This window comes from Onychostoma macrolepis, chromosome 02 (genome assembly GCF_012432095.1).
Source record: "Onychostoma macrolepis isolate SWU-2019 chromosome 02, ASM1243209v1, whole genome shotgun sequence".
Classification (NCBI taxonomy): Eukaryota; Metazoa; Chordata; class Actinopteri; order Cypriniformes; family Cyprinidae; genus Onychostoma; species Onychostoma macrolepis.
In genome coordinates, this window is record NC_081156.1 from 33,019,383 (window position 1) to 33,032,702 (window position 13,320).

At 31.5% G+C, this 13,320-nt stretch overlaps 1 protein-coding gene across 3 annotated transcripts in view; it reads right to left on the bottom strand.

Moving 5' to 3' along the window:
• The window catches only part of LOC131532297 (potassium/sodium hyperpolarization-activated cyclic nucleotide-gated channel 2-like), a 72,348-nt gene that overhangs the window by 7,299 nt on the left and 51,729 nt on the right, over window positions 1-13,320 (bottom strand). For all 3 annotated transcript variants that reach the window (XR_009268866.1, XM_058763834.1, XM_058763821.1), the window contains exons 6-8: window positions 10,232-10,378; window positions 8,809-9,049; window positions 908-1,072 (exon numbers count right to left, since the gene is read on the bottom strand). Coding sequence is in view for 2 of the 3 variants with exons in the window: in XM_058763834.1 (XP_058619817.1) it covers window positions 908-1,072; window positions 8,809-9,049; window positions 10,232-10,378 (553 nt within the window). In the remaining variant the exon portion in view is untranslated. The remainder of the gene's footprint in view (window positions 1-907; window positions 1,073-8,808; window positions 9,050-10,231; window positions 10,379-13,320) is intronic.

A 13,320-nucleotide genomic window follows, 5' to 3' on the forward strand; every position in this document is an offset into this window, starting at 1 on the left:
TCACAATTTAAAAACAAAATCTATTCAAATGGATACAACTTATAGGCATAAAAAGTAACAGAAAACTCCTTTCTGCTCTACTTCTTGATAAAAATGTGGCTTTTTTTAAAATATAAGTCTAGAGGAAAAATACAAACTTAATACAACTTGCTCAATAAACAAAGGAATATTCAGGAGTCCAACTTTAAACTGATTTATACAATTTTATAACACATTTAACAATAGGTATGGATCAGGATGGTTCACCAGTCTTCCAACAACCAGCTGGTCTATTAATGACAACATTTAGTGAGTTTCTCTCATTTTTCTATACACTATAGCTCTTTAAACATGCATTTCGAGGCATAACATGTCAGTGTGTGTATTTGGCGTGCTAAAACCCTTCATGAGAAGTTGTTTTTAAGTTTATCCCTGTAAAAGCAATCATTCACCACAGCCATTAAAGAATCACCTTCACTGCTTTCAACAACACATTTACTGCGGTGAATTTAAGACAGTCGGATTTCAAATCGCCTGCTGTGAGCAATTTTCCTGTTGTTATGCAGAATCCACAGGATCTTTATTAAAAACTATGAGAGTTGAGCAATAAAAGACTTAACCTTTTACTTATTTATCCTATTTATTTCTTAAGTATCTATCGGTTACCCTGTTAAAGGACTGTGCTAGGTGTTCCTACTGTAACACATTTCTGCTTTTAAACCCACCAGAACATTTACATTAGAAGTTAATGGGACACATGCATTACTGTTACCAGGTTTTTTGTTGCTTTTTACAAGCTCAACAAGTCAGTGTGTCGACACAGAAGGCATCCATAAAGCTTAAGCTGTATTTAACCCTGAATAATCCTGTAAGGCATTAAAATGTTCACATTATCGTTCTTTGAGAAGGTGTTTCAGGTTTTGCTTACCCAAGCGGTCCAGTCGGTCAATGGCTACAGTCTCAAAAGCCCTCCTCATCATGGGATATTCCTCCAAAACCTCATTAAAATTGTCCACGGAGAGCGAATACAGACGGCAGTAGGTCTCCGCTCGCACACTCGCCGTACGACGGCCTCGCGTCAGCAGACAAATCTCTGACAGAGAGGAAAATACACACACATTTAACATTCAAGAGCACCGGAATGATTAACAAACATCTCGATATTGCCGTTCATTTGGGGAAAGGAACTTTGTGACCTTTTCTAGAAGCCAAGTGTTTTTAAATTGCTTAAAAACTGAAACCCTGAAGAGTCCTCCATTGAACAGGGTGTGAATTTAAATATCTGCCTGCGGAAAGTAATTAAACTTTATCAGACTTCATTCAAAAGTATGTGATTTGAATGCTTATTACAAAGTGGTGAATATATTCTTGCTTTATTGAGCTCTCATGTCTTAAAAATGAAGGGTGTAATTATTTCAGAGCTAAAATACTTTTCCGTATCCTATTTTAAATTGATATTCTGCTATAATTCACTCCCCTTCTTGTCACTTTCCTTCTTCTGTGGAACACGAAAAGATATTTTGAAGAACATTTGGGGCCCAAACGCATTGACTGTCATTGTATGAACAAAACCCCCCACAAAAATGTATTTTAAAAGTCATACAGGTTTGAAACTTTAAGTCTCTTTTGCTCACCAACGCTATGGAAGCCCATTTCTGCCACTGGGGGGAAAAAATGGTATTGCAACTTTTTATCTTACAATTCTGGCTTTTTTCCTCAGAATTGCAAGATAAAAACTCACAACTGCAAGAAATAAAGTCGGACTTGTAAGACACAAACTCACAATTCTGACTTGTTTCTTGCAATTATGATGTTTTTCTCTCAATTCTGACTTTTTACTCAGAATTATAGAATTATAAAGTCATAATTGCATAATATAAAGTCACAGTTGCAAGAAAAATGTCAAAATTGCGAGATATAAACTTGCAAATCGTCAGATAAACAGTTGCAATTTCTTTCTTTTTTCTTTTTATTCCGCGGCAGAAACAGTCTTCCATACCAAGTCTGAAGAATTATATAAAAACTGTAATATTGTAAAATACTGTTACAATTTAAAATAACTGTTTTCTATTAGAATATATTTTAAATTTATTTAAATGAAAAAAACAATAAAATCAGCATTAGAATGATTTCTGAAGGATCATGTGACACTGAAGACTGGAGTAATGATGCTGAAAAATCAGCTTTGCATCACAGAAATAAATTACACTTGAAAATATATTAGAAAGCAGTTATTTTGAATTGTAATAATATTTCACAATATAACTGTTTTTACTGTATTTTTTATCAAATGAATGCAGCCTTGTTGGACAGAGAAATTTCTCAAAAACATTAAAAAAATCTTAATTATTCCAAAGTTTTGACCGGTGTGATATATATATATATATATATACACACACACACACACACACACACACACACACACACACACACACACACACACACATACGGCCTTGTTTCATGGTGAATGCGCAAGGTTACTTTGTGTCTATATTTAGAAGATCACACACAGGTTTCTTGGGATTAAATTCACCCCATATGATACTGAAACACAACTACGAAACATCTAGCTCCTCAGGATGGGAAATAACCCATAATAGCTTTCGAAGATAATAAACATCATTTATCGTACATGTTGTGCGTCATTCTGTGTATAAAGTCCTGACCCATCCATCAGGGTCCTCTGTGTCCTGTCTGCGCCCCAAATCAATCCAGAAAATCCAATTCACAACCTTGGAAGCCTCGGATCATTTTAGAGAACTTCGTCATCTAGCGGCGTTCATCCGGAGCCAGGTCATTCATCAAACCAAAGCCAGTAAATTAAATCCACAATCACCGGTACGAACATAAAGGTGAACACACACGCACCGGTGTGGACAAACACATGAGCACAAAACCTCACTTGCATCTAAATTGTTCTTTCTTCTGATTATACACCTTTAAAATCAATTTACGCACAGTCGCATACACAAATTCTACTGCAATAAAGCAAAGTCTCTCAAATATGGAGAACAAATCAGGGCTATTATAATCAACTAAAACTAAAACCATAAAAAAAAAACATTTATGTTACTTAAAATAAACCGTAACTGTAATACAATAAAAATTCAATGGAATTTATTCTATTTCAGCTAGTTTCAATGTTTCTCACTTTGTTTCAGTTTAACTGTAGTTTTACCACAATAATTAAAACTAAATAAACTAAAATCAATTAATTCAATAAATTAATAAAAAGACCTATTTAAAAATGGCAAAGCACACAAACAAAATTACGGAGCCCCTAAAGGGACATTGGCAAAAAAAATTGGCATGCGCACGAGAAACTATAGTTACAGTTTCCTGTTGCATCACTTCTGCCATCTTACACAGAAGAAAACAAGAGCATGCATGTGCATGAATTAGCCTAATTGAGATCTATTTTGGCCTTCAATACTAAAACATTGTGTCTGTTCTTGCATTCGGACACAGATAAATCATTACTGAACAGCATAAGAACGGCTTTTTCTCTCAGGCTATATTCCACCTGAACAATACATAGCCTAACATCTCAGGACTGTCCATCTGTACATAACTTTTCATCTGTAAAATAGCACATTCATAATTCTTTCTATTTTCTCTATAGGCCTATGTTGTACATAACCTAAAACATTTGCACATTCATAATTATATTTTATCTATATTTTTATTACCATAGTTATTGTTTTTTAATGCATTGTCTATTCTGTTTAATATTAGCCTTATATTTCACTCTATTACCTTAAATTATATGCATGACTCTCTCTGTACTTTCTCCACTGGATGCTCCTGTCACCAAGACGAATTTCTTGTGTTTTTTTGCGTGTAAACACACTTGACAATAAAGCTCTTTCTGATTCTGACATTTAAAACGCATTTTGAGGTCTAGAAGGATTGGTAGCTACAGTATAAAAGCTCAAATTTTAGATTTCGATATGGCAATAGCCTATTGTCCCACATACAACTCTAAAAGCCAGTCAAATATGTATATAATCGAAAGCGATTATTTATTTTTGATAATTATTACTTTACTTCAGTTTGGTTTTCAATAACTGCTGTTAGTTTCGTTTCATTTTCGTTTTTTATTTCTTTGACATTTCTTTGACATTTTTCTTTCTTTCTTGATAAATAAATGCCTTTATTTTCGTTAAATACAGTTCCTAATATAACATATTTTACCGTTTAAATATGTATACGATATTTCATTTACTTCTAAAATGCTTGTTAAACGAGTTTAAATGTAATAAATATTGTATTCATGTTTAAACAGTAAAATATGTTGTATTAAGAACAGTATTTAACGGAAATAAAGGCATGCAGGCAAAGAAAGAAAGAAAGAAATCTCAAAATAAATGAAAAACTAAAATGAAACACAGTTATTGAAAGCCTATAACTACAATAAAGTAATAATTCTAAAAAATAAATGTGACGAACATTCTAAAATGAGTAAAATGAGTCGGAATGCGCAAATTTTCAAACATATTATTTTCACATTCTCCATTTAAAATACCTTCTAAAATTATATATGACTTGTTGGAATCAGACAAAAAATGACTGAGCTACAGCCGTTTGAAGGCAATAGAGGCGGGCAGCAGATCTGATTTCGAGAAAAATCGAGTTAAAGATTACAAAGCAAAATCACCAAGCAACGTTGCATATTTTCCTCCAATTCTTTTCTTAATAATAATGACTATATATTTATCAATCACAATATAGCTATTTTTTTTATCTTTGTTATTCAATATAAGAACAAATATGCAAATAAACGGTAGTTTAATCAAGAGCATGCAAGTGATTCCACATTTTCTTTTTATGTATGATTAACATTGAGACCGATCTATATTAAGACCTACTGTAATGCATAGATCAATACGCAATAATTGTACTTTATAAGGGAGATCGCGCACTCGAGGAAAGGCGCGTCTTGTGCACTCGCTTTGCAAATGTCAGCGCGATCGTATTGTTTTCGTCAGCATATGTTTGAAAATCTTAAGACATGTTATATTAGGAACTGTATTTAACGAAAATAAAGGCATTTATTTATCAAGAAAGAAAGAAAAATGTCAAAGAAATGTCAAAGAAATAAAAAAACGAAAATGAAACGAAACTAACAGCAGTTATTGAAAACCAAACTGAAGTAAAGTAATAATTATCAAAAATAAATAATCGCTTTCGATTATATACATATTTGACTGGCTTTTAGAGTTGTATGTGGGACAATAGGCTATTGCCATATCGAAATCTAAAATTTGAGCTTTTATACTGTAGCTACCAATCCTTCTAGACCTCAAAATGCGTTTTAAATGTCAGAATCAGAAAGAGCTTTATTGTCAAGTGTGTTTACACGCACAAAAACACAAGAAATTCGTCTTGGTGACAGGAGCATCCAGTGGAGAAAGTACAGAGAGAGTGTAGTCATGCATATAATTTAAGGTAATAGAGTGAAATATAAGGCTAATAATAAACAGAATAGACAATGCATTAAAAAACAATAACTATGGTAATAAAAATATAGATAAAATAGAATTATGAATGTGCAAATGTTTTAGGTTATGTACAACATAGGCCTATAGAGGAAAGAATTATGAATGTGCTATTTTACAGATGAAAAGTTTTGAGAAGTTATGTACAGATGGACAGTCCTGAGATGTTAGGCTATGTATTGTTCAGGTGGAATATAGCCTGAGAGAAAAAGCCGTTCTTATGCTGTTCAGTAATGATTTATCTGTGTCCGAATGCAAGAACAGACACAATGTTTTAGTATTGAAGGCCAAAATAGATCTCAATTAGGCTAATTCATGCACATGCATGCTCTTGTTTTCTTCTGTGTAAGATGGCAGAAGTGATGCAACAGGAAACTGTAACTATAGTGTTTCGTGCGCACGAGAAAGTCTTCTTTTTTTTTTTTTTTGCCAATGTCCCTTTAGGGGCTCCGTACAAAATTGCTAAAGGTTTAACTAAATGTTGGGTTGTTTTGTTTGTTTTATTTGACAGGATAGTAGTTTTGACGTGGAAGAGAGAAAAGGGGGGATTTGATTGGGAAAGGTCCACGAGCTGGGACTCGAACACGGGACGCCCGAAGCGCAGTGATGCTACATGTCGAATTAATACTTCTAATTAATATTATAGTATACAGTATTTGTTGTACTGAGTTTATGGAAATCTAAAAAATAAAATTGAAAATTGGAATTTAAAAAATGATTTTGCAATATGGTAATGAGAATTTGAAGGGAAATGTGCTTACTTGTCCTGAAAATAATGTCAAAATACAAAGATCATCATCATTTTATATTTATAGATCTATTATTTACATAAAGCATAAGGGTTAATTACATTAAATCTATAAAAATTTTAAATGAATAAACTGACTTTAATTTTGTTTAATTTATGTTACTATAAAAAAAAAATCACATTTGAAGATGTTTTAAAAATTGCAATTAGAATTGAAAAATAGAAAATTGATTGCATTGTCTATTAAACTGATAATGGGAAAATGTGCTTAATTGTCTAATGTCTAAATACAAAAAAAAAAAAATATTTTATTTGATTGAGATGACATTTCATATCCATTTGATATCTCTGTAATCTTACTGCACGATAACAATAGGTGTCTGTTTTTATTGCACCAAATGAATTTTAAAAGAAACACCTGATTTGAAGCACGACTGAGAACTTCATTAAGTCTTTGCTATGAAAACATCAGTACAGTTTTCCCTTGGTAATACTGAGACTGATCCTTCTACACACAGCATCAGGCGGCTTCTCTCTTTTCTTCCTTGATCTCAGGCTACACAAGACATCAGTTCGTCTTTGACCTTTCCAAGGTCACGTGCCGAGAGCCTCTTCCAGAGCCTCCTGCCCTCTGCAGCTGAGATCGGCTGACTCATGCGGATTTAAGGCTGCAGAGGGATCGTGTTCCTCTCCTCAGCAGCACACACTCTCTCTGGATCTCTCCGTCAGCTCACAACCATCACAGTTCACTTTCCAGAGGATTCAGAGACTGCTGCGACTTAAGAAGCAAATACTGTTTCCTAACACAGAGCAACGTGACACGTTTCAGTAATACGTAATCTATCCTCACTAAAAACGAAAATGCTTCCACTGGGTTTTAAATGTTTACTGGTTGGGCTTGTCACAAATAAATAAGCTTAACTTGTTTTTCAGATGAGGTTAGGATGTGCTCTTAATGCCCGTTCATATTAATGGTGTGGTCAAAACTTATTTTATTATCATTGAGATACTATTATAATTTAAACCAATTTATATATATATATATATATATATATATATATATATATATATATATATATATATAGATATATAATTTTTTAAAATTTTTGTAATTTGTATTAGTTTGTGTAAAGTAATTTTTATTAATTTATTTGTTTTAAATAAATAACATTATAGTTTGTTAATTTGTATTTATTTATTTATTACATTGTACATAGTTTTTTATACATTTTTTAGTTTTATTACATTTATTTTTATAAACAATTAAATATGTTTAAGGGTTTTAAGTGTTTTTAATATTTTATTTTATTTTAAGTAACAATATTTTTTTTTTGTATTGTATTTTCGGTTTTAGTTATAGCACATGTTAAATTAGATGAAGATGAGAAATGTTGCCTTGGCAACTAGCTGAAATGAAATTACAAATGTAAATAATTGTAAGAATTTTTTATTTTTTTGTAATACTTTATTTCATAGTTTATTTTATTTTAAGTAACAAAAATATTATTATTTTTATTTATCATTTATGGTTTTAGTTTTGGTTAATAACCCTGGAGGTCATATTAGCAACATTTTTATGTCATCAACATACTTTAATCTGCTGAGAAATCTGCATAGAAACATTTTCACCCTCATACAAAATTTCTGTGTAAAGTATCAAATTTTGAACCTTAAGAATGATAACAATAACTATAACCAACATTGTCTGTAAGAGAATTGCAAGTTCACGCAATATCTATACAGCAATGGCACGGAAGAAAGTTATGTTTGAATCACATTCAGAGTTTTTTTTTTTTTCAGCTGATAAATGTTAAAAACATAAACAGCCAATCAAAATCATCCGACTGCAATTATGTGCACAGAAAATAATGGAAATGCACACTCAGAATAACAAAATGCTGTGATGTCTGTCGTGAATATAGTAAAAGTTATAGTTATCGTTCTCAGTGTGAACGGGCCTTTAGTCTTAAGATTACACTGATTCACTGATGACACTGGAAAGCATATCACTTTAATATTAAAATCCTGTCTCATGTCATTTTGATGTTCAGAAACGACTGCAAGTAAACCACTTCATGAAGAGTAAAAACTGGGGTGCATTCAAAACATTGCTCTGTTTATTTGAACAGATTTGGGACGGGAATATCTTTCAGGCAGCAGATGGGGAAATGTTTGGGGGAAAAAAAAAATATTCAGTTTGGTGCAGCAGAAATGACTGCACTTTACCTTTAAATATTTAGAAAATACAAGTAGTCAGTTAAATTATGTCAGAAACTGGCTAGAGAATAACAAGTGATTAAATTTAGACTTTTACATCACAGTGAGATCTAAATATCAAGGTCAGACCAGATCAGATGCAGAAGTGAAAGCAAAAAAATGTTGATTGCAAACATGAACGTGCCTTTAAAGTTCAATTCATTTACCGTCGATATAATTAAGATACTTATAAAGTACTAAAATAGAAGAGGTCACTATTTCAGGCTTAAATGATTTCAAATGTTATGGGGTTCAATAAGGATTTGAGCAGTTTAATTAAGTAAAGTGAAGATCTAATTTACGAGGTTAATTTGAGTGGCATCGTACCTCCGAAGTAGGAGCCATCGGAAAGTTTCATGCCAACCGTTCCTTTGGTAATCACGTTCACCACGCCGTGCTGGATGAAGTACATCTTCTTGCCGATGGTTCCCTCACGGACGATGTAATCGCCTGGTTGGAAGACCTCAAAACGGAGCTTCGTCAGCATGGCTGTCACAAAGTTGGGCTCTGCGTTGGCGAACAGGGGCATGGAGGCCACCAGCTTACGGCAGTTGAAGTTCACGATTTCCTGACGGTGGAGGAAACAGATGGAAAGAAGTCCAGAGGGTGAGAGAAATACATAAATGCACATCTCACATACACTGCATTTACATAAACATAAGGCTGAATCACGTGAAAACTGTCAAGTAATGTTTGGTAAATAAATAAAAAATTTACTTTATTTAATATTATTTTAAAATGTTAATAATAATAATAATTTGCAAATAAAAATTAATTTACTTGAAAACGTAATAATAATAATAATAATAATAATAAGTGAATAAATATTTAATCATCATCATCATTTGCATAGAGAAAATTAAACTTATTATTATAGTATATTATAGCCTGGCATTTATTGCACTGCATTTAATTTATGTTTATATAAACAATCAAATTTACCTGAAATATAATATGAAGAATATTTTGCATGGAGAAACTTATTATAGCCTAATATTTGTTGTAATTATTTAATAACAAAACAAAAAATATATACTTATTACAGTACATAAGTGCATAGTATATACTATGATATTTTAATAAACATGTTTATTCTAATATTTTTATTTCACTTTATTTCATGCTTATAAAAGACAAAAAATACTGGAAATTTTAATAATATTAATATATATCTCAATGATAATAATAATAATTTGCATGGAAAAAATTAAACTTATGCAACCTACTAATTTTTGTACTGAATTTCATTTATGCTTATATAAAAAACATCATTTATCTGAAAATCTAATAATCATCATCATCATCAATTTGAACTGAAAAAAACCCCAAAAAACTATATAGTTATTATAGTATATTATAGCCTAATGTTTGTTGCAATGCATATATAATTGTTGTAACGTAATATATAATTTGATTCATGAAATTTGACCCGGACATTTCTTGGTGCAATTCAGCTATAACAGATTACATTAAAGCATAAACCTCTATACATAAGTAGCTGAATGTTTGTTATAGGAGCTTTATGTTACATTAAATGCAGAGAAAGCTGGAAGGCGTTGACAGAAGAGATTTAGCGGTTTACTGTGACACAAATGAGTTTGGAAGCCGTTCCCGCTTTAGCATGCTTTCATTGTTTTGGAAAGCTCTGCAACAACTGCAGGGCCTTCTGGGAGATTTTTTCCACAGATGTTTACAGACATAGACAGACCTTTGCAAACACACAGATAACCAAACACACACACACACTCACCTCTCTGAGCGGCTCGTTCAGCTCCTCTAGGATGCTTTCTTCATCAAACATCTTGCCCTGGTAACGGTGCTCATAGTAATCGTGGATTTTCTGACGGAAATCTGCTGGAAGTTTGTGGAAGGACATGTACTGCTCCACTTGCTTGTACTGCAGAGACAAAAAGACAGAAATGTGAAGAAAATGAGGATGTTTTTTAATCTATAGCACTTTCAGTGTACTGTAAAAAAATAAATAAATAAATAAATTGAGCCAACTTAAAATTTTAAGGCAACCAGCTTCAGCAGATTTTTGAGTTTGCTCAACTTATTTTTGTGGGAGATTCCATATTTTTGTTGTATAAACTTAAATCGACAAGTTGAGAAAACTCAAAAATCTGCTGAAGCTGGTTGCCTTAATTTTAAGTTGGCTCAACTTTTTTGAGCGTAGTAACGCACTAATGCATAGTATTATCTCAGTTCTTTAAACCAGGGTTATTATCATTAACTAAAACTGAAACTATTTAAACATTGTTGTTAATTGAAATAAGGTTGAAATAAATTCAAATATACATTTTTATTTTTTATTTTATTTTATTTATTTTATTTTATTTTATTTATTTGGCAAGGCAACATTTCTTATTGTCATTGAGTTTAAGCCGAATCACTACAGTTTCCAACAACAACAACAAAAAAAAATAATAATAATTTAAAAATAAAAATAAATACAATTACAACTGAAAGTATGAAAGATAAAAGCTAATTCAAATATATATATATATATATATATATATATATATATAAACTGTAATAATGGTAAAATAACACTGTTTTTAACTTAAGTAAGACTGCCAATTGTGACACGGCCATTTCAAAGCAAGGCACGAGTTCCAAATTGACTAAACATCCCAAAAAAACTGGCATCCTCTGGAGTACAAAACATTTACTGACACAAGCCTTGCCAAGGTTATTCAACACACACTGTAACAGCTGGTCAATATCCAAGAAAAATGAGGCCAAGGGAGAACAAAGACAAAGAAAATCACAAGTCAAATAACAGAGTTCATCACTCTTGATGATTAACGGTTCTTTGGTAATTTGTACTGTACATTGTACTCTTGCATATTTTGCCAAGTCCAGATCATTGTAGTCCAAAACATAGAGTACTCAAAAAATGAAATACACCTAAATTAACACTAATAAAGCATAAATAATATACCAAACATAACAATATATATGCAACAAAATGAAAATATACAAATAAAAATCATTCAAAATATTTTTTTAAACTATACATCTCAATGATACTAAAATAACACTGTTACAAAGAAAAAACGGTGGTAGGGAAGAGCTTGGGATAAAACATTAGAGGTAAAATATCATTTGATCAAGCTGAAATTGTGTCAAATTATTCCAAAATTCTAAAAATATTATTAAACTGCATTCATTTAAAATTCATAAAATGCTATGAAATGGCAAAACAGAGGGTGAGTTATTCATAACATGTCATTTCCATCACATGAGGCATGTTAATTTTAGATTGGAAATCTTCATTAAAGCACAGGGGGGGAAATCTCCCATGAAAAGACCTAGTAAGAGGCTGAAAAATGTTTCAAACAAGTTTACTTTCTAAAAGAGCCAAACAGGTTGTTGGAGAAACATCCATGTTTTCATGTTCTCTCTCATTGCTGTAATCCAGGTGCATGTTCCTCAAGCAATGTACGACCCCCAAATCCCAGCCTCAGATCACTAGTTAACACTAACGAGCCAAGCATCCCTCAAACTGCGTTATTAATGGAGACAGAAAGAGAACAGTAATGATGGAATGATTTAGGCAAAACAAAGAAAGCGGGTCAGAGAGGAGGCATTAGCATTGCAGTCGTGTGTGTGTTCCCTGTTGCACAGCAGCATCTGCTGACGCAGGCGTTTGTGAAGCACCTGTAAAGGTCCTGAACCACTTGTGAGAATAATTGCCTGTGTGTTGAGCTTTATATAAAGGTCCCACTACTGCTCTCATTCCACAACTTCATACGAACATGAAAGTGGGCTGCATCTGTCAGCGCCAGCGCTGGGTCAACAGTGTTCAAAGATTGGTTTTAAAAGGAGGTCACATGAAAAACATAACACTTTATTTGATCCTTTGAAATAACAAAGTTCAATAGAATAGATTTGAGATTTTTAGAACTTCCAGAGCTTCAAAAATAACAATAATAATTTCCTTGATATTTTGAAATGACAAAGTTCAGTGTACTAGTCCAGAAAATCCAAAATAATAAATATACAACAATCAAACAATTTTTTCTTGATCTTTTGAAATAACAGAGTTCAATGTACTACATTTTAGAATTTTAAAAAAGATTTTTTAAAAATCAATCAACAAATAAACAACATAAAAAAAATCCTTGATATTTTGAAATCATAGAATTGAATGTACTAGACTGTAGAATTTTAGAATCTCTGTAGATTAAAAAATATTTGTAAAAAATCTAATTTCACTTGGTCTTTTGAAATAACAGAATTAAATGCATTCGATTTTAGAATACTTTCAGAATACTTTTAGAACTTTCAGAGATTCAAAAATAAAGATTTAAAAACAGACAAATAAAAAAAAGGTTTAATTCTATTTGATCTTTTTAAATAGCCTGATACTGTTCAATATACTAGATTTTAAAATTTTAGAACTTCCAGGGATTCAAAAAATGTCCTTGACCTCTTGAAACAACAGAGTTCAATGTACTAGATTTTAGAAATGTATAAATAAAAAAATAAATAAAATAAATAAATAAATAATTTCATTGACTTTTATAATAAAAGAGTTGAATGTACTAGAATCTCCAGAGATTCAAAAATATTTGTAAAACAAACAAACAAACAAAAAAAAAAAAATTCAAATTTTACTTGGTCTTTTAAAATAAGAGAATTAAATGTACTAGATGAAATTTAGAACCTCTGGAAATTCAAATATAAATAAATAAATAAATAAAGATTTCCTTGATTATTATAATAACAGAGCCAAATGTACTAGATTGTAGAACTTTAGAACTTTCAGAGATTCAAAAATAAAGAGATTCCAAAAAATGCCAGAGATTCAAAAATAAATGAATAAATAAAATT